The sequence below is a fragment of the Siniperca chuatsi genome, linkage group LG10 (assembly GCF_020085105.1).
Source record: "Siniperca chuatsi isolate FFG_IHB_CAS linkage group LG10, ASM2008510v1, whole genome shotgun sequence".
NCBI classification, from domain to species: Eukaryota; Metazoa; Chordata; class Actinopteri; order Centrarchiformes; family Sinipercidae; genus Siniperca; species Siniperca chuatsi.
Window position 1 is genome coordinate 24,493,090 of NC_058051.1, and position 23,480 is coordinate 24,516,569.

General features: G+C 40.8%; 1 protein-coding gene across 7 annotated transcripts in view; it reads left to right on the forward strand.

The window, feature by feature from the left end:
* The window catches only part of LOC122882375 (PDZ domain-containing protein 4-like), a 30,359-nt gene that overhangs the window by 1,465 nt on the left and 5,414 nt on the right, over window positions 1-23,480 (forward strand). The window contains exons 3-10 of one of the 7 annotated variants that reach the window (XM_044209674.1): window positions 3,390-3,448; window positions 3,630-3,689; window positions 20,571-20,618; window positions 21,227-21,537; window positions 21,698-21,785; window positions 21,876-21,974; window positions 22,060-22,122; window positions 22,603-22,704. In XM_044209674.1, the coding sequence (XP_044065609.1) occupies window positions 3,390-3,448; window positions 3,630-3,689; window positions 20,571-20,618; window positions 21,227-21,537; window positions 21,698-21,785; window positions 21,876-21,974; window positions 22,060-22,122; window positions 22,603-22,704 (830 nt within the window). Of the gene's footprint in view, window positions 1-3,389; window positions 3,449-3,629; window positions 3,695-10,475; window positions 13,295-17,750; window positions 19,212-20,570; window positions 20,619-21,226; window positions 21,538-21,697; window positions 21,786-21,875; window positions 21,975-22,059; window positions 22,123-22,602; window positions 22,705-23,480 lie in introns of those variants that run through there. The other 6 variants (XM_044209675.1, XM_044209678.1, XM_044209676.1 and 3 more) reach the window with 6 other exon arrangements.

Consider the following 23,480-nt stretch of genomic DNA (forward strand, 5'->3'; position numbering starts at 1 on the left):
ACCAAAAAAAGAGAGCACATTACTCCTATTTTAGCTTCTCTTCATGGGCTCCCAGTAAATTTTAGAATTGATTTTATTGATAACTTTTAAGGGCCGCTCTGGACTCGCACTCAAGTACATCTCACATCTTCTGACACCATACGTGCCCGGCCGCACGTTAGGGCCCCCACTCTCTGGAACGACCTCCTGGAGGAGATCAGACTGGCGAGCTCCATATCCTCTTTTAAATCCCTCTTAAAAACATATTTTTGCTTTCACAGGGTTTGTGGTCTGAATTCACTTTTATCTGTTAAGTCACTTCTTAAAACCTACTTTTATACAAAGGCATTCTCTTAACTCTTATTTTATTGCTTGATCATTTTAATTATTTGATATTGTTTTATTTTGCTTATTTTACTCTTCCTCATATGTAGCTCCTTTTGCTCAATGTTGTATAACTTTTAAACAGTTTTTAAGAGTTTGTTTTTTGTCCTGTAAAGCACTTTGTAGCTTTGTTTTGAAAAGTGCTATATAAATAAAGTTTATTATTATTATTATTAAACTACACTTCACTGTGATTGATTATAAGTGGGATGCAGGGCAATAATGACAAAAAGTAAACAAACATGCTTTTATGTGACAATTTGTAGACTAAAATTGTTTTGTAAGACATCAGAACACATGCCCCACTTTAAACTATAATTTACATTCTCTCAGAAGTAGTTTAATACAATATTTTCAGTTAAAATAGAAAAATACAGTGTGTGTGTGTGTGTGTGTGTGTGTGTGTGTGTGTGTGTGTGTGTGTGTGTGTGTTCTGAAGCACCAGATCAATGTGTGTTTCATTTCTCAGCACTCAAGAAGTGCAGTGTCCTTGGTCTTCCCAGCAAACGTTTTCCTGACATAATGTTCAATAATCAGTGTAGCAAACCTAGTGCACCTTCACTAATATAGTCAAGGGGACTTTAAAACATGAAGCATTTCAACATTAAAGGTTTTTCCTCTGCAGAGCCACACCTAAAAGACATTCTTAATACTCACACAGCTGAAATGGCCTCTGCCTTATGACCATTAACAACCCACACAGACATGGCAGTAATTAGGACAGAGGCTTATATGGTGTGAGATACACTGTTCTTAATATTAGTAATATTTCCTATATGTCTTGAGTGTATTTGTGTAGCCCATTATGCCCTAGCTGGTGCTTTATCTCTGTCCAAATACCTGACAGGAATCTCTTACCTTGTGTTTTTATACTCTCACATGCACTATTACACTTACTGTTCTGTCTTTATATTCAGCAGCTTCATTCCAGTTGTCACCCCGAAACACATAAAAAAACTCAATTGCCCTTGAGTTTAATTTAAAACACTGTTACACATGTACAATTACTTTCTGAAGTAAAACCTTTTTCAGAAACATCAAGGATGCTTCCCTTCTTATTATTGTTGGTACATATTGGCCTTCTGATACTGGCATTAGCATGCTTTGAGCTTTTTCCTTCTTACCCTAACGCTAATGTGATACACATAATCCTGAGTAGTTATTAATGAAATAATAAGGAATAAACCAGAAATTAATTACCAAACAGTTAACAATTAGTTCCTGAATTACTCAGAATGGTAGCTCCAAGCAATGCAGTGAAAACTAATGGAACAGTATTCATGAAATAATGATGCATTCAATGATGCATTCTCAATAAAAACTCACTCAGTGCACTACCTTAATGGATGGGACAACAGACAAACTGACATGTACATGACATGAGTCATTGGTTATATGCCATTTAGCAGCTGACTGAGAACTAATCAGGCATGATGCATTAAGAAAATACGGTCAATATGCATACGTATAGATAAGTATAGATATCTTGCAAATCATAGACACGGGTTCTTTAATGTAGTAGCAGTCTCTTTTCAAGTAACTTATCAATATCCGCTAGTCCTTAATTCAGGAGATACCCAGGTGTTAGCTATTCATTAATTAGCAGTTAGTACCTGATTTGTTCCTTACTCATTCTTTGCTACTCATGATTTTATGAAGTTTATTGTTAAGTGTTACCCTGTCCATTTCTACAAAATGACAATGATGGATACATGGTAGTCTTTGCCATTTAATGCACTGTAATAGGCTTTTTTCACATAAGCCATTTTGACGTGTCACAGCAGGAAAAGCACATGTGTAAGTATTAAAATTAATGATGCTTCCTGGGACACTTGGATAGAACAGAGCTATCATTACTGTTATTAGTAACACCTGTTCTTTTCCTGCTATGGCATGTCAAAATGTCTGCTGTGAAAAAGGCCTATGGTGGTTGGAGAAGCTTGCATTGTAACACTTCAGCTCATCAGTTGTTGTTCCCCCAAGTGTTTTGATTTGTTTGCATGGCATCTCCAAAACAATAAAATGATTTAAAAAATCAAGACACAGTACATTTAAACAAGTAAGATGCTCATTTAATTCTTCCCTAGATTAAAGGATGGTGCTTGAGATATTATATATTTTTTTTATTGTTAACAAATCCCATGCTAAAACCAGAAGTGTGTTAGTCCATCTCTCAGTACTTTCTAAATTCCCCAGCTTGTCTGTGGCTCTCAGCCCCAAGCCCATTTGTTCCTACTAAAGATGTAAATCTTTTTAAAAAAAAAGCTTAATAATGTCCTACAACGGCTGGGGACGTTAGTTTTTTAGCAAAAGCTAATTAAATAAGAGTAAATAGTGTATTTGGTGGGGACTATTTTCATCTGCGGGTTTGGCACTCTTGTGAGTATTTATAGCAGCATGTGGGACTGACTCAAAATAAACTACAGTACCCATGTTCATGGCAATGAATGAACATGGCTCATTAATGTGTTTTTAATATTTTTTGGAGGTGGAGGTCCAAGGCACATAGGAAAGATACCGATCAATCCATTGTTGGTTTTGGTCTTTTCACTGGATTTATTGACAATAAGAAAAATATAGAATATCACCACTTATCCTTTGAGTTTGTGTCAGTACTCCACCAATAGATGTCACTGTTGTGTAATAAGGGGAAATGTTATCCTCTTTGGTTTTCAGGATTTCAAAATAACAGTAAAATAACATAAAAACCTGACACCATTTTAAAAAGAACCATTTGAATAATAATTCATGTCAAAAATGATATTAATTGACTTGATTGGTCAATCCTCCACACTTACTTTGCCTGTTTGAGTCCTTCTAAAATATCTCACTACAGAGCTCAAACCCTAAACTTCCCATGGAGTGCACTCAATGAAATGAAACCAATCTGTAAAGCTGCGTCTGAGAGTTAAATCAATATAATTTCATTTCCACCCGCACCTCCACTGAGAGAAAGACCAGAGTCCTACTTACTGCAGTGTTTAGTCACCGCTGAACAGACCGGCTGTGTTTTGTGCCACAAACAGACATGAATGCAGTAGCTGACACCTGTGAAGATTTTCTCAGGATTACAGGATTTTCTATGGTAGGTTATGACATGTTATAACCTTTTTGTACAATCATAAATTCCATACTTCACTTCAGGAAACAGTTTAATTGCTCTACAAGTGTGTTTCTCAATATCTACAAGCTCATGACCTGAAAAGAAATAAATTGGCATTGCCACTGTGTCCCTTCCCTCCCTCCTTCCCCTCTTCTCCCTCAAGGTGACTCCTCCATCTGCACCCTCCCTGGTCTTGCCAATCCCTCTCTCTGCAGTAACCATGGTACAGTAAGTGGAATCTGATTCTGATAGCTGTCACTATCTCACCTGTTTTGCTAGTTGTCCTGGAGCTATATATGCACATCAATCAAAGCTCTGTACTGCTGCTTTGTTCCTCTTTTGTGTGTGTGTGAGAGTGAGAGAGAGCGAGGGGTAGGTGGGTCATCAAAGTGGGCTATGTAAGAAACATTTGATGAAAATAACATCTGAAACAACGTATAGTATATAGTAGTGGCCTTACAACACACTCAGTCAGTTTTATTCCATTCATATTTTCATCTCTTAGAGATGAGGTGTGTCTTGCTTCAGTGGAGGTGTGTACTGGCTTCATTTCACTGCACAGCATCCCCATTTTAATTACCCTCTTCTTCACCCCTCCTTGCGTTGTTCTAAGTGGAGGAAAAGAGAAGGGGGAAGGAAAATAAAGATGAGATTGAGGAGAGAATATAAAAATGTAAGAAGGGCGGAGTGGGCTGTGAGTGAATGGGTGGCCTGTTTTAGGGGAGGAGAGGAGATAGAAGAGACAGTTGCCAATCCCTCACTGATTTTGTTGGGCCAATAATACTGTCCCTATTTTTAACAGCTAAAATATACAGTGTAGTTTTAAAAAATTCCCTTTCTATACATTCACACACTCACCAATTAGACTGACCAGTATTCATGCTGGCTTTAAGCATTCCTGACCCATGTATGCTCATCTGACACTTTGCAGGAGCGTATGGGTGTGTCGCTACCTGGTGGTGTTGGTGCCTGCACACTGATACTGACAACCTTTTCTTGTTTACCCGACAGCACAGCAACCCACAGGCTCAGCCGCTTCCACCAGGGAGGGTTGTGGCTGACGCTCCTGCCATCACTCACTTGTCTTTTGAAGGGTTGAGCCACTACAACGCAATTACACATTCATTTCACTCACACAGCAAGCCAGCCAGCCAGCCAGCCAGCGAGGCTCCCCTCCCCCTTCATATTTCTGCAACGCCTGCCCTCACTCACCATCTCCTTCCCTACCTGATATGGCTCAGATGCCTCCCTAACACCTTTAACCCCCACCTCCCTCTCCCATTTTACCCCTCTTTCACATTTTCTTTCACATCAGCGGCAGGTTCAGAGAAATACACAAAGGACAGAGGCAGAGCTGGAGCGAGAGAGGGGAGGTGGAGGCCAAAGGGGTGAAGATGAGAGACGAGCTAAAGGGAGAAAAACAGCATGAAATAGTGTGAAATGCGAGGGGAGGACAGAGTAAGAGTGGAGTGGGAGGGAGGTAAGGTTTTCTGGATGGAGAACGGGGGTTAGTGGAGAGACTGGCTAATGATATATTGATTTGGCTGATCCTGGGGCAAATAAGTAGGAGTATGTGGGAGGAGGAGAGCCACAACTTGCAGATGTCTTAAAACACCTGGGTTGGATAAGTTTTGTTTATTATATGCTTGTACTTTAGTTGTTTTTTAGGTTTAGGTTGTTTTTTAGCTTACGGTCTTTATTTAGTCTTAGGTGTTTGTAGGTTGTAAATGTTATTGTATAATACATGCAGTCTTTCAAATCTAGACAACGTGTTAGTTGACATATATTTTAAATACTATCTGTTTAGTATCTGGGCCCCAATTCTCAAGCTTCAGATAGCTTATCAGGGTGACCCATTTCACATATCTCCATCATGTCTTATATGATTGTACTTGTATTTTAACTGTTTGTGATTAAACTGAACTGAACTGGAAGAAAGACAACATCTTCAAGTATCTGAGTGAGACTTATGTGTGTTTACACAAAAACACCATTTATATTTTAATGCGGTATTGCAGCGTTTGCATGTAAAGAGCAATTTGAAGGGAATTTTAATTGTTTTTTATGTTTGAAAAAAATTATAGCTCAACTGTCAGCCAGAGCTCTGAGCTGGACCAGAATAATATCAAAGCTTCTGGCTATAAAAGCAGGTATTAAGACAGCGGGCAGTCATTGGGGATCACATTAGGTGAGATCACTAAGGGGGGAGAGGAAGGGATGGAGTGGAATTAATGGGATTTTGTACAAACTCTCTTCGTAATGCACCAAAGTGCGCATGTGTGTGTCCATGCACAAGTGTACCTGTGAGCGAGTGGGTGAAAGATGTTGATATTGATCATTAAATACATTGCTGGGTGAATGATACAGTCTTTATTGATCTGAAGAGTCAGCATCATGAAAGGTAAACTGCTTGGGAATAATGTGGAATCTCACAGCCGGAGTAGTCTCACAGCCAGCAGATTTACAATGTTAAAATCTGATATATTAAGAAAATTAGTTCTGACTGAGCCTATATTAATCCAACATTCTACCTGATGTTGCTGAGCCATCCACTTTCCTGTTGTCTTAATGCAATGCCAGGTTTCTGTCCATGCTCCATATATGAATTAATGTGTAGTACTATACAGGCCAAGAGGTTTGGAGCGAACAGTCATCCAGTCGTAGGAGATGAAGACTCCATATTGTGGTCTCTGTATAAGCAGTCAAATTAATTAGGCCACTCTCGCTAAGCCTTCCTCCTCCCCTACGGTACCGTGGTAATCACCTTTCCCTTTGGAAAATTCGAAGCAACGCCCACTGCACTTGTTTTGTGTTGTCCTCTCTCAAATCCCTTTGTTTCTCAACCTGCTGCTTCAGTCAAATCCTCTCCTCCTCCACCCAACTTTCTCTCATGCTCACTTCACCCCCTCTGTTTCCAAACTGTTAGAGTCTCTCCCATTTTCTCCCTTTGCTCAATCCCTTGCCTCCCTCCCTCCTTTACCCTTGACGTCCCCTTTACTTCCCTCTGCTCCTCTTTCTGCCCTATCCCTGTTCTGTGTTAAGTCTGTTGTGACACGATAGCAGTGCAAGATGAGTACTGGGAATAGAGGCTATAGAGTTGTGATGAGTGAAGATTTGAGAACAGTGATGGGTTGACATTAGGGAATAACGCCCCTCCCGTCCCTGCCCCATCTCCCCGACTACCATGAAAAGCCATTAATTTGTGTAAGAGGACTTACATGTCCCACTTGCCAGTCAGCCTCTTATGATAGACAGATAATTCAATTCTTTATACTGCTCAACAACTCTCAAGTGTGTCTGCTTGTCTCGCTTCTCTCCCCTTTCATAAAAAAACATCTTTGTTATTTACATGGTGTTACAACATCTCCCTTTTTGGCTGGAGCTCTCTTTAAAACATAATGCTTAAAGTCAAAATCTTCACTGAATGGTTTCTACTCTCTTACGTGAGTTAAGCTTGATTTATTCAGGAAGTGTCCCCAAGATCAAGATTTCTTTTTGCAAGAGAGCACTTAGAACAAAAGATTACAACAAGATTACCCAGTCACACAAAACAATCACCACACCCACACGGACACACTAATTAAAACAATCACAAACATTATTAAAAATATCAGTCCCTCAGAGAAATGTCTGTGACTTTTTTTTTGTTCTTCATTCCAGTAGTAAGGTGCATAATATAGTGCCGGAAAACTTCGTATGAGTTGGTACGAGGAACTTTTAACACTAACCTGTTTAGTGATCTGATGTCATGGTTGTTCACTGTGAACTCAGCTAGGATGTTAAATATCTCGGCAACTTAGATAGCATGGCAATATAGCTAGCGATATAGCTATAATATAGCTAGTGCGATAGCTATCTTGAGTAATGACACTGTGGTAAACAGCTATCTTATTTAACCTAATTTCTAACTACTTATAATGCTGTACTATATCTATTAGATTTTGATTGAGGGGATGGATTTGAGGAACATCAAAGGCTTGTCTTTTTTTCGAGATTAGAACGAACATTCAATTAATAAAAGAGGACTAGAGGTCAAATGCAGACTAATATAGAGGGAAGGCCTGGTTTAAGGTACAGCAGATGGTATACAACATGATATCATAAAGCATAAATATGGACATTGCACTGCTCAGTTGGAAAATGAATATTATTTATGCATAATATAAATAGCAGGGGGCCTAATGTTGATCCTTGTGGGACACCTTTATCAACCATCTGGTGTTAATTTGAAACCAACGGCAACAACAGTTTGAACTCTGCCAGATAGATGTGATTTGAACCAGCTGTCCATCAAAACCAATGGAAAGCAGCAAATTATTGTGATCAACAGTATCAAAAGCTTTGGACAAATCTACCAAGAGTGCAGCACAATGTTGCTTTTCAGCAAGCAAGTTATGCAATCCACAACAACCAAATTAAAAACACATTAAGGATTACTACTTTTGCAAGAGTTGATCAGTTAGCAGCACAGTGTCTAACCCCATGTATTCTCTTGATGTAGTGTTGAGTCCTGTCTTGAGTCCATTTTCCTCAGACAGTTAATTAACAAGTCCATGCTTCTGCTGACCAAAGTGTCCTCCACTCAACTACGATTAGGCACAGTTACCTCTCCTCTCAGTCCACACACTGGCTTTCCCTTTCTTGTATTCTTTCAATTTATCAGTCTCTCCACAGTCTATCTAAGGCCCCATCTCATGCCGCCTCAGTGAGGCAGCTGGCCCTCATCATTCCCTCTGTGAAATAGCTTTCACACACACACAGTGACTTCTCCAGAATGTGAATGAAGCTGCTGAGAGGGGTCGTTTTCTACTACCTATAACCCATACTATGATATGGCAGTCACATCACATGCATACATGCACACACACACACAATCATGCAAAAAACACAAAATATGTTTTTTGCAGCAGCGTATTATGTACTGGCAGTCTTTTCCTCAGAACAGTAAATAAATAATGAGAACACTGTTAAAATTCTGCCAGTAGTCCATTGCTCTGCTGCTATCAGCCCTCTGCCTCTCTGTTCTGCCTGTCTCTAAAGAAAGGAAGGCCTCGCTGGAAAGAAAGAGGCTGTTTTTCTTTTCTTTTTACATATTTTTATTCCTTTTGCTTTAATCTCCCTCTGTTCACCGCTCTCTCCAGCTCCTTTACTTCTCCTTTTTCCTTTTTACTCCCCTTCAAAAACTTCTCTGCTGAGTCTCCATCAAATGCTGTTCTTGCTACCTCCTTTTTCTTTTACTTATGTATGCATAATATTTTTTATTAACATTTTTACAAGACAGAAGCTCACAATTCTTCTCTCTTGTACAATTTGGTAATGCACATCTCGCAGAACATGGCACATTGTCTTGTGGAATATTTTAGGAACACTAAGACGTGAACGTCTTTCAGCTTTTGCTCTGCATTTGTGTTCGTTACTCATGTAGAGTTGAGATCTGTGGAGGTATACTAATGTAAGACCAAAGGTAGAGTTTAGTGGAGAATTATAAGGGCGGCATACTCCCGGCTACCTGCCCTTTGTTCAAGCAGGAGTGAAAGAAGTGCAAGTATCAATAGTGGATAATGTGAGATGACAAGCGCTGGTATTTAAGATGGAAATATCTCATGACATGAGCTGCACAAGGTGGATCTGTCCATTTAAATTTGATGATCTCTACGTTTCTCTGTTTTGCGGGGCAGGCAGTTGATATTTCACAGTATTTCCACATAACACACTGACCTTTTGTGTTGAGATGAAGCTCTAAAGCAGACAGATTGGGGCTGAGTGATGCATGAGAGCAACACATAACAAGACAAGGAGATGTCTGTGTATGTGTGTTTGTGTGAGTAAGTGTGAGTTAACTATGTGGGGTGCATTCAGTATTAGTGGCTCTGCAGCATTCTGAGATGGGCTAAAATATGTGCAAGCCTGTTGAACCAGACACAGCCACCATGAAATCCTGTTTCAGACCAGTTTACAGCAAGTATCTCTATTCTTCTCTCTTTCTTGGCAGCTGATAAATGACACTCTGATGTAGCAGAGGGAGAGTTAAAGCACATGAAGATGGAAAAATGGGAAACTGACAGGTAGAAAATTACAGTATCCCCATAGAAAGGTCAACCCTGAGTGTGGTTGTGTACTGTAAACAAAATTCTTCTTAGCGTGTTGTTATCAGCGTGTCTAATCCTTTCTGCCCTCTGGACTGGCTCACTTCTCCAGCCCTGAGGTGCTTGGCAGTGGCACTGCAGTAAATGTGCCAGTAAAGCCTTTTTTAAATTGAAAATTAGCTAGCGAGTGGTGTTCTGATTGTGTGTAGAGTTTCACTGGGAGAACAGGAGAGAGGAATTTTACTCACAAATATCTCCCAGGCTGGGCACACACTTAAAATGAAATGTCTCCCCCTCGCCCTCAGCAGGTCATTTTGATTACTGCAGAAAACCGTTATTCCACCCCATCTCCGCTTCTCCGCTGATCTCCCACACAGTCATTTGCATTTTCTCTCTTGGCTCTCTTCCATATCTTTCAATTCATCCTGTCACACCTGTTATTCACTTGTTTTCCCCTTTTCTCCCCTGTGTTTCTTTCCCCTCCGTCTTTGTGGCAGCGCAGAGCCTCATCTAAATGCACAGCCAGTCATGAGCTCTCTACCTGCTTTGGGCATTTTTACTGGTATGAAAAAGTGCAATCACCCTTTTCTTTCTAATACCATCTCATAACACCTCAAGGTGACACAGAATTGCTTACATGGCATAAGATGAATGAACCTATTCCCTGCTTTTCTGCATGTCTTGATAGTGCAGTGCATGGATACCTTGATATTTCATTCACTTTTGTGTAGCCTTGGTGGTTATCTCATGCTGTCCTGCTCAAACAGTATGCATAGGCTTTCCAGTGCTTGCTCTCTTGCCTGCAGACAAGCAGAGTGAGGCAGGGGAGAGGAGAAAGTAAGGAGGAGGGAGAGGGAAGCAAATGAGGTGTGGGTAAAAATTATAGGGGACTAGAAAAGAGAGCAGTAGCACACCCCTGGAAATGGAGAGAAAGATGGTGGGGGGGGAGAAAGAGAGAGAAATTATACAGTGTAAAATTCAGACGAATTCAGCTTTAGTAGTAGTGCAGCGTACAGATCAGCAGGCTCCTTCACCGCTGGGGAACAACCGCCTTTTGTGTTCCCCCCGCTGCAGTGGGGGAGTGCATTTACCGTCGCGCCCAAGGGGATAAGCCAAGAAGTATCCTCCAATCAGCCGTTAGTGATTCCTCTCATCTTGTGAGGCTGCTGATGGTGATTTATCACTGACCTGAGACAGGCTCTGCACTCTGCTCAACCCTCCAACCACCTGGAATACTCACCATGGTTTTTATTTCTTTTCTTAAACACAAACACCCTCCTGTGGATATTTCAAATAGAATGACCAGTGGACAATAGGAGGATTAAAATGGACTTACGGACTGCCATTCTTGAAATTCTGTTTTTTCTGCTGAAGACTGAAGATGGACTAACTTTTACAGGTGCATTTGTGCCATATGAGGACATCATTTTATACTTAATGCTTTAATAGAAGAATGTAGGCATTTTTCAGAATTATTTGTCATTTCACACCATGTTTTATTCTGGAAGCATGGCAAGCAGGGGATGATCCTTGACCCTCCACTGCAATAATCATGTTGGACTGATACTCAGGTAGATAGAGGTACATGGTGATGGACAGGAAATGAAGATGGAGAGAAGGTGTGATAGTAGCAGCACACCTGCCTGCTGAGCACGTCTGACACCTCGATGTAGCTTTATTAGCACCTGCTCTCCAGAGTTTGACTATGAGGTTTTATTTTCCCAAATTATCATGCTTCTCATTGAGTGGATATAGCTTTCCAGTGTGCTTGTGTGTATGAGTATATAACTGTGAGTGTGTGTGTGTGTGTGTGTGTGTGTGTGTGTGTGTGTGTGTGGTTTGTGTTAGGGGCCAGAGTTTGGGATTACACTGCCTCTGGAAAGGATACAGGTGTAGTGGAGCCTTGAATGAGGATTAGCAGTTCTAACACCTTGTCGCTGGCAGCACACAGGGTGATGGACCTTTTAGACAAGACTCTCAAGCTATGACCGCGCTGACAGTTCTCCCTGGAGGATTAAAGATAAACGTTTAACCGACATGATGAGACTCAGAGGGCAAGAAAGGAGACAGGAAGACAGTTGGGAAAGTTATGTTGAGATTTTGTTACCCTTCTAATTCAGGTTATCCTTGAGGAATGCAGACTGACGTGAGTGGCAGTGGGAGTTCCATATAAATAGACTGAGACCATTTATAGTAGCTAGACAAGGACAATTAAAATATTGTAAATATGTATAAGGCAAACACTGATGGTACTTGTGATAAACAATCTTGATTTCCCCAATAACCTAGCAAGCACAAAATCCAGTTGATCCATGAGTTGGTTTGATATTGATTTCTCTGCACAGTCACTAATTTAATTACAATCTGTCATTCGGTCTCACCCTAGAGCAGTCGGACAGAGTGCTGAGTATATTGTAGCTAAGAGAATCAATGGTCTAATACTTGTCATGATATCTGACAACAGATCAGATAAAAATAATGCGTTCCTGCTGCAGTCTACTATAACAATCTTACAGTTTTGGCATGTGTTGTTTACATGTCTTGTATTATTTGGAGAGGTGGTATGAAAAAAATGACTTCTCCACTGATGGCAGTTTTGCTGACAGTTACAGGAAATTTGGCAGGTTGTGTGTGTAGTTAGGCTTTGAGTTTAAAGAACCGCGTGTTGTTGCCTGTCTTGATGCGTGTGCAGGTGTGCATGTTTTTTGGGCTTGTATCCCTGGCATACAGCTTATCTTAGCTGCACAGCAGTGGCTTAAAGATCCTGGCTAATAATGTGTAATGGGCACCACCTTGCACCACCCAGCCTACCCCACTTTAAGTTAGGAAATACCTTTAACAATGCATTGATTCTGAAGTGGAGGACTAGAGCTGGGGAAGCGGGTCCTGACAGGGTTTTCATGAGGAGAAGTTATCTCAGCAGCCACACTCAGCAGCCCTTCAGCGATCCAGGAAAGCAGAGGGTATAGTAGGTGGGAAGCTCAGTGTGGGAGTGAGGAAAGCAGGAAGAAAAACAGGACTGAGGCAAGTTGTTTGATAGCTGCATTGTATGTATCTACCTTGTTCAAAGAAAATTGCTGAAAGTGTGCTGTTTGGAGGTTTAGCACGGCGAGTGAAAAAACTCAGGAACAGCGTGGAGGATTTCAGCTACAGTTCTGCTGGGAAAACCTGTTCTATACTGCAGTTTTCAACATTATAGAACAAAGAACAGCAAGTATACTGTATGATCACTTTTGACAAGTCACTGGATAAACATAGATTTGTCTGAAACAACTCCAGAGTCCAAGATTACAGTGAAACTGGATGATCTACAACAAGCACATGAACTTAAACAAGCAATTTTTTTTTTTGCCTGCGATGGAGAAAGAAACAAGCACATGGCCCTGCAGCTTTGAAACTATCTCCACATTTAAATTTACTCTGGATTATAATACTTGAATTTTGAGCAAGAAGAGGAGAACAGTGAAAGACACACCCAAAGAAACTGTGTATCCATCCCCGGCTGGGATGTGTTGTGTGTTACTCTGAGGAGGAGTACTGTAATATACCACAACCCTGCGAGTGAGGGTGGGGCTCTCCCACTGCCACAGACAAAGACCTTATAGACAGAGTACTGGTGTGAGAACTGGTCATCTGGGGCAGTTTTGGACTGGCACAGTCCAGCACCGTGTCAAAAGTCAACATGGGGTGCAACATGTGTGTGGTTCAAAAGCCTGAGGAACAATACAGGGTCATGTTCCAGGTGAGCGCTGTGTCTCGTTTCTCTCTCTCTCTCTCTCTCTGTCTGTCTGCCTTTAATTCCCTTTCTTCCAGTCATCAAGCAAAAGCATTTCTTTGTCTCCTTAAAGTTTTCATTGTTATTCTGTCTTATCTTGGCCATTTCTTATAATGATGCTGCTGGGTGAGTGACATTTAAAACAGCTGTGATGAAAATGTCATGCTTCTATCTTCTATAGCAATAGACAGAAACGATCAGAAGCTCATCATGTTAACACACTCATTTAATCACAAACCATTGACATATTAAGTTCCCAATGACCCGTTTTGAATCCCAATTAATTTTGCAAATATCAATCAGTTATTTGTATTGATGGAAATGTCAAGGATAGCATCATCAGGTAATTCATGAATGAGTCTAAATAAAATATTAGCAGCATTATATCATGTATATAAGCCATGATAATGACATTATACTGAGCAATTAATAAAATGCATTATGTGAATTAAAACAGTAAATGCATAAAACATGACTGATGGATTTCATATAAACTCCAGATCATATGACACATCTCACCTTTTTGCTGGCCTCTCTGCCTTTTGTGTAGATTTTACGTATATAAATTAGCCTAGAAGAGGAAGTGGAAATCACTTTGTACCTCTTCAGCAAGGCTATTAGTTGCTGTATTGAAATAGTCATTCAGTGATGATAATACTGATAATTATGATAATGATACTTCACTGTGATTACAATGATTATGATCAGAGAGAGCAGAGCTAAATTGAGTAAGATAGAGAGATACGCTGGCGTGGAGAAAGTAGACTGGTGCAGAGCCACAGAGGCAGCAGGATGGATGGGTTGTTAAAGCTGGGCTAAAGTGTTATGGGAGAGAGGGGTTGCCACGGTTACAGCCTCAGTACCACCTGCCAACTGGGACCACAGACTGTATGTGAGTAAGCTTGTCTGGCTGTGCAGTGCCTAAGGAAGCTCTTGCTCGGTGACTCGATGATACATGCGGTGACCAAAATAAGTCCCATGCTTACTAAGCATGAAACATGCTCAGCACTCATGGGTATGCAGCGCAACACTTTTAGTATCTGTGGCACCAGAAGCCTCAGCTGGGTCTCTGTAGCATGTTGGAGACGGGGTCTGGGCCAGTTAACTGGGCGGCATCTGGTGCCAGAGGCAATGCCAAGAGAGAGGATAACATGGAGAAAAACTGAGTCCAATTAGAGGCACGGTAATGAGTCAAGGAAGGAAAAAGTCGAAATAGGCAAATAAAAGAGGGAGGGAAAGTCTGGCTGTTTTTCTCTTTCAGTCTTTTTTTTTCTTCCGTTTCCCCTCAGACGTCAGAAGTAATTGATTTGAGCCCTTCATGGAGCAGGGGTGAATAGAAAGGCTTTAGCGACTTCACAAATCCCAGGGGTGAAGTGTTAGAAAAATGAGGATCAAGGTAGTGTGTACAGTCTGGGATGTGATCATAAAACCAGAGCAGGGCCGGTGCATTCCATAAGCAGTGACCTTGTCTAACATGGGTCAGCAGTAATGACACTGACTGCATGCAGGTCAATGTCTTTGAAAGTAGAAATCAAATAAAACCATCTGGCAATGTGAGGTCAACTGTGCCCAAAGGTTGTGTCCCTAGAAGTCTGTCACACAGAAACACATGCAGCTCTGTCAGACAGCGTACCTCCACGTGGTTTCCAGACGGGTGTGGCGATGAGCGGAGTGAACGGTGATGGCAGGAGATATGATTTGGAGCATGCAGAGGAGTTGTCATGTTGTATGCAAAGCTATTGTGTGAATGGTGGTTGTGTAAGTAGAGCACATACTTTGGGGTGGTGGAGCAGCAAATCTGCATATATTGTGGTTTGTTAAGCCTGAAACACTTCTGGCTGGGAGCAGAGGAGCATGAGACATAGAGAACAAACACAGATGGAGTTCTGAACCTGAACCGGAGCCACAGCCTTTGGCTTTCAGAGGCTGACTAGTACATTGCAATGAGACTATATTCAATGATACCTGGAGGTTTCATATAAGAGTGTTAAAGTTAAAAATCCAAAATAGGGAGGTAATCACAGACTGTAAGCTGATTTTCCCCTTAAAATTCAATCTCATTTATTACATGTAATGATTACAAACACAGCAAGTTTTGCTGTGCAGATGGCTGATTAATCCAAAGATCATGCCAAGCAAAAGATGGAGGAACGGTGTCCAATCATAAAAAAAGAAAATCATAAAAGAGGAAACATAATTACATTTCCCCCCACATTTCATGGCTTTTCCCTTTAGAGGTTTGCAGCTTTAAGCTGTTTTTCTTAACTAACATGTATAATTACACCTTCAAATTAGATGCAGTCTACTGAGTAACTGTCTTTAGATAATAAATACAGCATTAAACAGCTTACAGCTACATCAGGCTGGATAACCAGGCTGTTAAATTTGACTATATCAAAACACTTGCCTCTCTTGCCAAAGGAATAAAATTCATGCATTATACATTGGGCCTCTGCTACACATACACTGCACACTTGTGGTTGGTACACACCCATTGGCATGTTTCTGAACAATTTTGCCTCCTATAGCCCCAAGAATAAAGACATATTGTTATTCAGTTGACGAATTACAGACTTAGTTGTCGAATTATGTGCACATAAACCATTTTGAGAAAGATACTGCATTTTACATAGATGTTACAGAGTACCTGACCCACACACACACATACACACACACAGTAAACCTCTGCCCCCCTGAGCCCTTCAGCCACTCCCTTCTTTTTCTCTCCCTCGTCACTGTAAAGCAGGAGTCTGTTTCTATGGCAACCAGCGTCATTAAACAAATGTAATGTGCTTTGATTCACAATGACACGAAGAAACATGCTGACAGTCACAAGAGGCAAACAGATGAGAATCAATACATACCAATGACCAGCTGACATTTGCTGAAGTGCATGGTTGCATTGTGTGTGAATGACATAGATACCCACACATGAACATACATACTGGAAGTGGATCAAATTAAAGGAACACCTGACAATGTAATGTGATGCAACACAAGAATTCAACAATTATAACTTCCTGTGAGGACATATTATATATAATTACAACTGAAATATATATATATATATATATATATATATATATATATATATATATATATATATATATATATATACACACATATTGAAATTCATTATCTGTTTATACACTAACATCCAGTTATGGATGCTACACAGGAGGATTTCAATTAACACTTAAACACATAGTATAGTATACATATACTTAAAGACATTATATCTGTTTTATTTATAAATGTTTCTACACTGCTTATAAATGCTTAATATGGGGGGTTAAAATAAAGTGTTACCCATTTGATCTTTTCTTACTTTGTCTTTACTTTCACATGACAACTAAAACATCTAAATTTATATCTAACCTTTTGTAATAATATTTATCAAAGCTTAATATGTCACATGACTGCTGTTTAACTTAATTTAAAATGGTGCAATAAAAAGAAACAGTTAATGCTGGTTGATTAGATCACCTGACTGACTGTGTATTGCCTTTTGGCTAATCCACTTCTTTTTATGTCAAGAGTGTGTCGGTTTTCTAAGGTGAAGTGCAGGCTAGTGTGCGTAATATGTATGTGTCAGTTGGGTTCCTGCTCTTTCCCTTGCAGACTTCTCAGGCATGTGACTGACATGGAGACAAGACAGAAAGGATGCTGATGGAGAGGATGACACTCAGCTCTCATTTAATAGGACAGGAGTGACAGAAAAAAGAAAGGGTGGAGGGCCACATTATTGTAAGGCCACATAGTCTGTGACATGTTGCCATTTTACAGACCTACTCGCTGTTCCTCCACCACCACCAATAAAAAAAAAACCTGCCCATAATTCATCTTTTGTTCTAACTGATGAATATATAGACAAATGATGTATATTCACATACTCAGTACTCCCACTGAGGCTTGTTAGCTTCATCGCCATCATTTCAAAGAATGTTTGAGCTGTTTTTAAATCAATATCTTCTCATTGTTATCAATTTATAATAGGCGTACCACTCCCTGCTTGTCCATTTAAATTAGCTCAGTGATATCAAACAACAGGGGTTACAGCCGGAGTAGGTCAACTCCAGCTCCAGATTAATTGATTTTCTGAGGAGGCAACTGCTCCAGCCTTCAAAGCATGGGAGATGAGAAAAATCAATTACCGAACAAGTGGAATTCAATATGTTGGGGTATCGGTCATGCAGGAGTTTTTGCATGAACACTGTGGAAATGCATATAAATCCAGGTTTGGGAAAAACTCTGTGATGCAGGAAGGGAAAAAAATGACCATAAGGGCACATTTCAGATTAAGACTGTGATTGTTTGTGTATTTTTCCACACACTGAAGGCTATGTCGTCACTCCCCCTTTTTTTTTTTCATCTGCGCCTGTTGTACAGCACACAGAGGTTATTTGCTCTTTAAAGGGCTTTCAGATAAAAACTAATTATGCATCAAACACTTAGCAATTTCCCATGAGCTTCCATTGTGCGTGTGTTTACATACAAGTACTGAACCCAGAGCCAGGTTCACTCGCTATTTACATTCACTCTGCAATTCCTTGAAAGCTTGCTTTCTACATTTCTCCTGCATCATTACCCTCTCCTCACCTCCCTTCCTCCTTGCTCCCCGTGCACTCCCTCAGTGTCTCTCCTCCTTTGCTTTCTCTCTCTACACTTTGAACTCTTTGCATCTCTTTCATCTCTACCCACATCATCCCCATCCCCACCCTCAGCTCCGCAGCCGCCGCTGATACCACCACCGCCCACCCCCTACTGTGAATTTTGGAGGCGTGACTATTTCTCTGAATTTCAATTCCATTTTTTAAGACTAAAATACAGAATAAGGGTGGAGTGTAGGGATGGGTGTGCATCCGTGGCTTCATTATTTTCATAGCTTGTGTCTCTTATAAACAGTAGGTGTATGTAATGACCTACTAACCCAGAGATAATAGAGAACAGCACATGAGTGTAATGGATTCTACATCAAGTCAGGGCCGAAAACCTATCTAACACACAACAACCATTACCATGCATGAAGTCATCTTCAAAGCAATCTCAGCACCTCTCATTGATAATGAATGAGAAATCCCCCTCTTCAAGCTCTCTCAGTATTCATACCTGTCACTCATGACCACGGAGCTCTTTCCTAATAGCCTCTCTCTAATTCTGGAGAGCTGGGCCATAAGCACAGAGCGCTGAAACAATAGACAGGGCCTACCTTCTGTTGTTTGGAGAGAAAAAAGATCATGAGGTGAGAACTGAAATAAAAATGCACTTGGGTGAAGGACGTTAACATGCAAACTACACAGTGTTGATTCCTTCATCACCATAGGCCATGTAGGGAGGAAGCATCTTATTTGTTTCCAAGTGAAGAGGCTCATTAAGAAAGACAGCAAAGATTTATGAAGGGACATTAGTGTGAGGGAGGACACAAACACACACAAGGAGATGGACCGGCTGAAATAGACGGAACTAGAGGAGTGTGAGTTGTCATCTCCAGGGAAAGGACAGAGCAGGCAGAACTGCTGAGGCAGCACAGCGTAAGAAAACCAGAGTCTGGAGAAAACAGGAGAGAGAAGAAAGCAGGTGGACATGGGCAGAGAGGGAAAAATGGAAAGGGAAATGGATGTGAGCATGGAAACAAAATGGCAAAGGGAGGAAAGATAGACCAGAGAGGTGGTGTTGGTGGTGGTGGTGGTGTTGTAGTGCTACAAGAGAGAAACAAATTTAAAAAAGGGGAGCAGGGGCTGAATGTGGCAAGAAAGTTTTTGTGCTTGGCTGCACAGGGGAACATTGATTTGACATGCAATTACTGGAAGGGGACAAGAGAAGAGAGAGGGAGTGGGAGAATGAAGCGGGGTGGTGAAGATGTGGAGCATCACAGACAGCCAAGGTCAGTGACTGTGTGCAACATGAATGAGACTCTACAAAGGCTGTCTGGTTCAGTAACTGCCTGCGACTCTCATTGGCACATGAACGTCATTGTGTTACTGTCTATCTTGTGTAATGAAATCAAGATAATTGAATGTTTCTTTATGTTTATTTGAAAATGTAGTAAAATGTGTTATTTTAAATAACTGGTCCATTCCAACAGTCTACAGCCATGCTATGTAGCCCCTGTGAGGCTGTAGCTACTTAAACACAGCAGTGCATTGAGCAAAATGCTAACATCACTGACAAATGACATAATGTTTGCCATGTTCACTATCGAAGTATCTTAGTGTGTTAGCATGCTAACATTTGCTAATTAACACTAAACACAGTATAGCTGAGGTTGATAGAAATGTCATTAGTTTTGGTCATAAACCAACCAAAGTACTGAACAAATTAAAACGTTGAGCTGATGGTGGCACTGTAGGAAAATTCAGGGGAAGTCTTTAGGATTCATCCTTAATTAAATCTCTGCACAAAATTTTATGGCAATCTATCCAGAGATATTTCATTCTAGACCAAAGCAGTTGACCTACAGAAAAACCGACATTGCCATCCATAGCGCCACACTGCTAACATAACTACAAACAGGTATAAATACTGAATGAATCTTTCTCCTTTAGGTTTGTGGGAAGTCCTGCTTGATTTGACCAGGATTGTTTTGTTTCAGTCACCCTGAAATCAAATCCCTATAATATTACTGTTTTGATTATTTCTCCAGATGTATTCTCAATAATCTTTAATTATTAATGGCCCTTTCTCTCCTTCTTGCTATATGAACCAGCAGTAGTGGGAGCGAGGGGAGATGTTTCATACGCCACATGATTTAGCTTTCAACAGCACCAGAGAGTCACATATTGTGATGCTATTGTATATATGACAACCATTTATACTGTATATATGAGGACTATTTATATAAACTGTCAACGTCCACAACTAGGGGGAGAGAGCTCTGAAAAGAAAAGGAATCTTTTGTTGTTTTATTTCTCCAAATCAAAATACTCCCCTTGCTCAATAAATAGGGAAAAATGAAACTAGTTTTATAATTTAAATATATTTGCAGAGAGGAACCAATTCTAATCCAAACAAAGGAAAGATAACAGTGTTTTGTAGAGGAGTGTTCAGGAGGACTAGAACATGCAAAACTACTGTACTGAAGAAACTCATTTTTATCTCTGTGACTGTTAACTTGAATTTATGTTTTTCATCTTGAACTACCTACCTACTACTACTAAGTTGCCCGGGCCATTTTACAACCGTTCACAGTTGTAATTACTTTCTGACTCCACCATTTTCCTGCTTTCTTTGCCTCTCTCCACAGAAGGGTCACAACATGTTGTGCTCTTTTGACGCTGACGGTCGATTAAAGGTCTCAGTATACAGCTTTCTACTCTGCTGCTTGGTGTGATGTGATGTCAAAACCTTTTAGATATAAACCTGTTGTTTTTTGTGTGTGCCTGTAGAAACACTATCAGCTGTGTGACAGTTTAAATACACTTATATGTCTGTTATAGTGTATTTTTCTTGTTCTCTGTTGACTAACATGACCTCAGTCTTTCTTTGTTTTAGGTGTGTGTGGCTGTAGTTCCCCCTCCTGTTCTCTGTGTTTTTGTGAGGCAGCTTTACTTCTGTGAACTAACCTTGCCTGTCTGATAAAACTGCTGATGTGGGTCTGTCTATCCTCCTGTCTTCCTTCCTTCCTGTTATTCATGTCAGCATCTATCTAGTACATCTTTTCACTATATACAACTCGGTTTGCTGCCCACTTTGCAAATCTTTGTCTGTTTCTTGTGCATTTTGCAGTTTCTGTGTGTCATACATAGGTAAAACTAGATTTAGAAAGTCATTCATTTTACACGTGGTTTCTTTATGTTTATCCCTGCACCAATTCTCCTTTAATTCAATGTACCCCTCCTCTCTTTTTCTCTTCCTCTTCTCCTCCTGCTCCTCCACCATTTGACTTTGTGTGTTTTCCAGGTGAATGGAAAGGAGCTATCCTGCCTTTCTGGGGATCCCACCCTGGACATACGGGACCCCGTGCTGTCCAGCATACTGAGGCGGGGGGCCCGCAGACGGGCAGGCGTAGCAGGAGCTCCTGGAGGGTTAGTGCCAGTGACCATGGGCATGGCCGACTGTGTAGACAGCTGCACTCAAACAGACATCAGCTTCCAGCATATGTTGACTCTGGGCAAGAGCAGCCAGCATCCCTGTGGAGCTCCACCCCCACCCGACCCTCCGCCGTCCCCTCCACTACCGCCGCTACTAGAGCCATATCTACTCAATGAACTGTGAGTAGGAGTAGTATAATAGGCCTGTGTAGCATGTCCAACTGTCAGACCAGAACTCATCTGCTGCCTTGGTTCTAGTCCATGCCATTCTGTTCACACATTTGAAGTTTCAAGCTGTACCAATTACTGAAATATTATGTCCTGAATATATAATTCTCAGCTTTATAGAGCCTGTATACTATGACCCCACTGACTACTTCGATATCACTCAGCATGAAGTGGACAGGCAGGATGAGCTGGAATATGAGGTGAGAGCCCATTAGCTACTCAAACTGGTACAGAAAGCTGCCACACTATTCTCTGTGTGACATCCTCAAACATTTCTCTAACTGCTCTAGGAGGTGGAGTTGTATAAGTCTCGACAGCAGGATAAACTCGGGCTGACAGTTTGTTACAGAACCGATGATGAGGAGGACCTGGGAATATATGTAGGAGAGGTGAAGATAGTGTCATGAAATCAAATTTTCTATAAATTTTCCCTATTTCTTTATATTCCTAAACAAATCTTTCTTTCTTTTTTAGGTGAACCCAAACAGTATTGCTGCAATAGATGGACGCATCCGCAAGGGAGACAGAATACTACAGGTATAGGTTTCTTAAATAGTATGGAGTGTGAATCCCTTTATATGCTCTTACTGCCTAAAGGAAAGCAATATTATCAATACTACAGGGTTGTATAACTCTTCACAGCAACAGTTAAACCAACAAAACCTTTTCTTTTAAAAAAAAAAACTTTTTGTCCAGTTATGTAATGCATGGAACTGAAGTCTTAGATAACCCCTGGTCCACAATAGAGCTGGAGTCAAGTCACTTTTAATCCAGATATTAAAGGAAATTGCTAATAGTGCAGCATTTATTCTGAATTCTTTCATAAGAGGTTGAATGTTGAAAGCATAAGTGATGATTACTCATGCTATTAAGCTAAAGAGAGACTTTTTTAAAGTGTTGTAATTCTAAAGAAAAACTATTTCCCGAATCGAGTAATTTAATTGAATCTAGCCTCAGTATAAAGGGTCTTTCATTATCTGACATTAGCTCAATTTTAGTCTCCTCTTTCTCTGCCAGATAAACGGAGTGGACATCCAGGACAGAGAGGAGGCAGTAGCTATTCTCACCAGAGAGGACAGCACTAATGTCTCCCTGCTCCTTGCACGACCCGAGATAGAGGTGAGGAAATTTGATATGCAGTCTTTGGGGAGTGCGCTGCAAGGGTCAGTCTGAATACTGACGTAAAAATGCATTCTTCTCTCTTTCTCTCCCTCTTTATGCCATCCATCCATCCATCCATCCATCTTCTTCCGCTTATCCGGGGCCGGGTCGCGGTCCCTCTTTATGTAGCAAGAAATTAGTTTACATGCTTGCGTATATTAAGGTAGTGCTCTATGTGAACATTTAGTCATGAGGTTGGGGAGGGAGGCAATACAGTCAGAACAGAAGGAAAAGAAATTGGGGACACGAGAAAGAGCATGGTGCTCTGCTTTGTTCTTTTACTGCAAGCTGACTTGTGTAAGGAGGCAGAAAAGCGAAGAGGTGCAAAAACATGATGAGAACACAGATAGCGTGAAGAGGGAGGCAAAGACAAATAGTGCTTGTACTCACAGTGCTAATGTGGCACTGCTTTGTTTCCCTCAAGGTCACTCTTGTAACAGATATGAGGGCATTGTAACACACATCGGATGCCCCTCAATAACACACCTCTGCCAAAATACTTGTAAACAAACAACTTGACACATGTCGACCCAACCAAATTGAATTTCTGCAGATGGAGACAGTATATTTGAGAATACAGAAATCTGTATGCTGCCTACATTTGTACAGAGGGAGCTAAAGGGCAGATTTAAAAGGCACTCATTAAAATCGTCTAAGTCAAAGACACACACACAAACATCCACACACACAAATAACCTTTCCTCTGTTTAAATATGTCCTTGTATTGGGAGAGA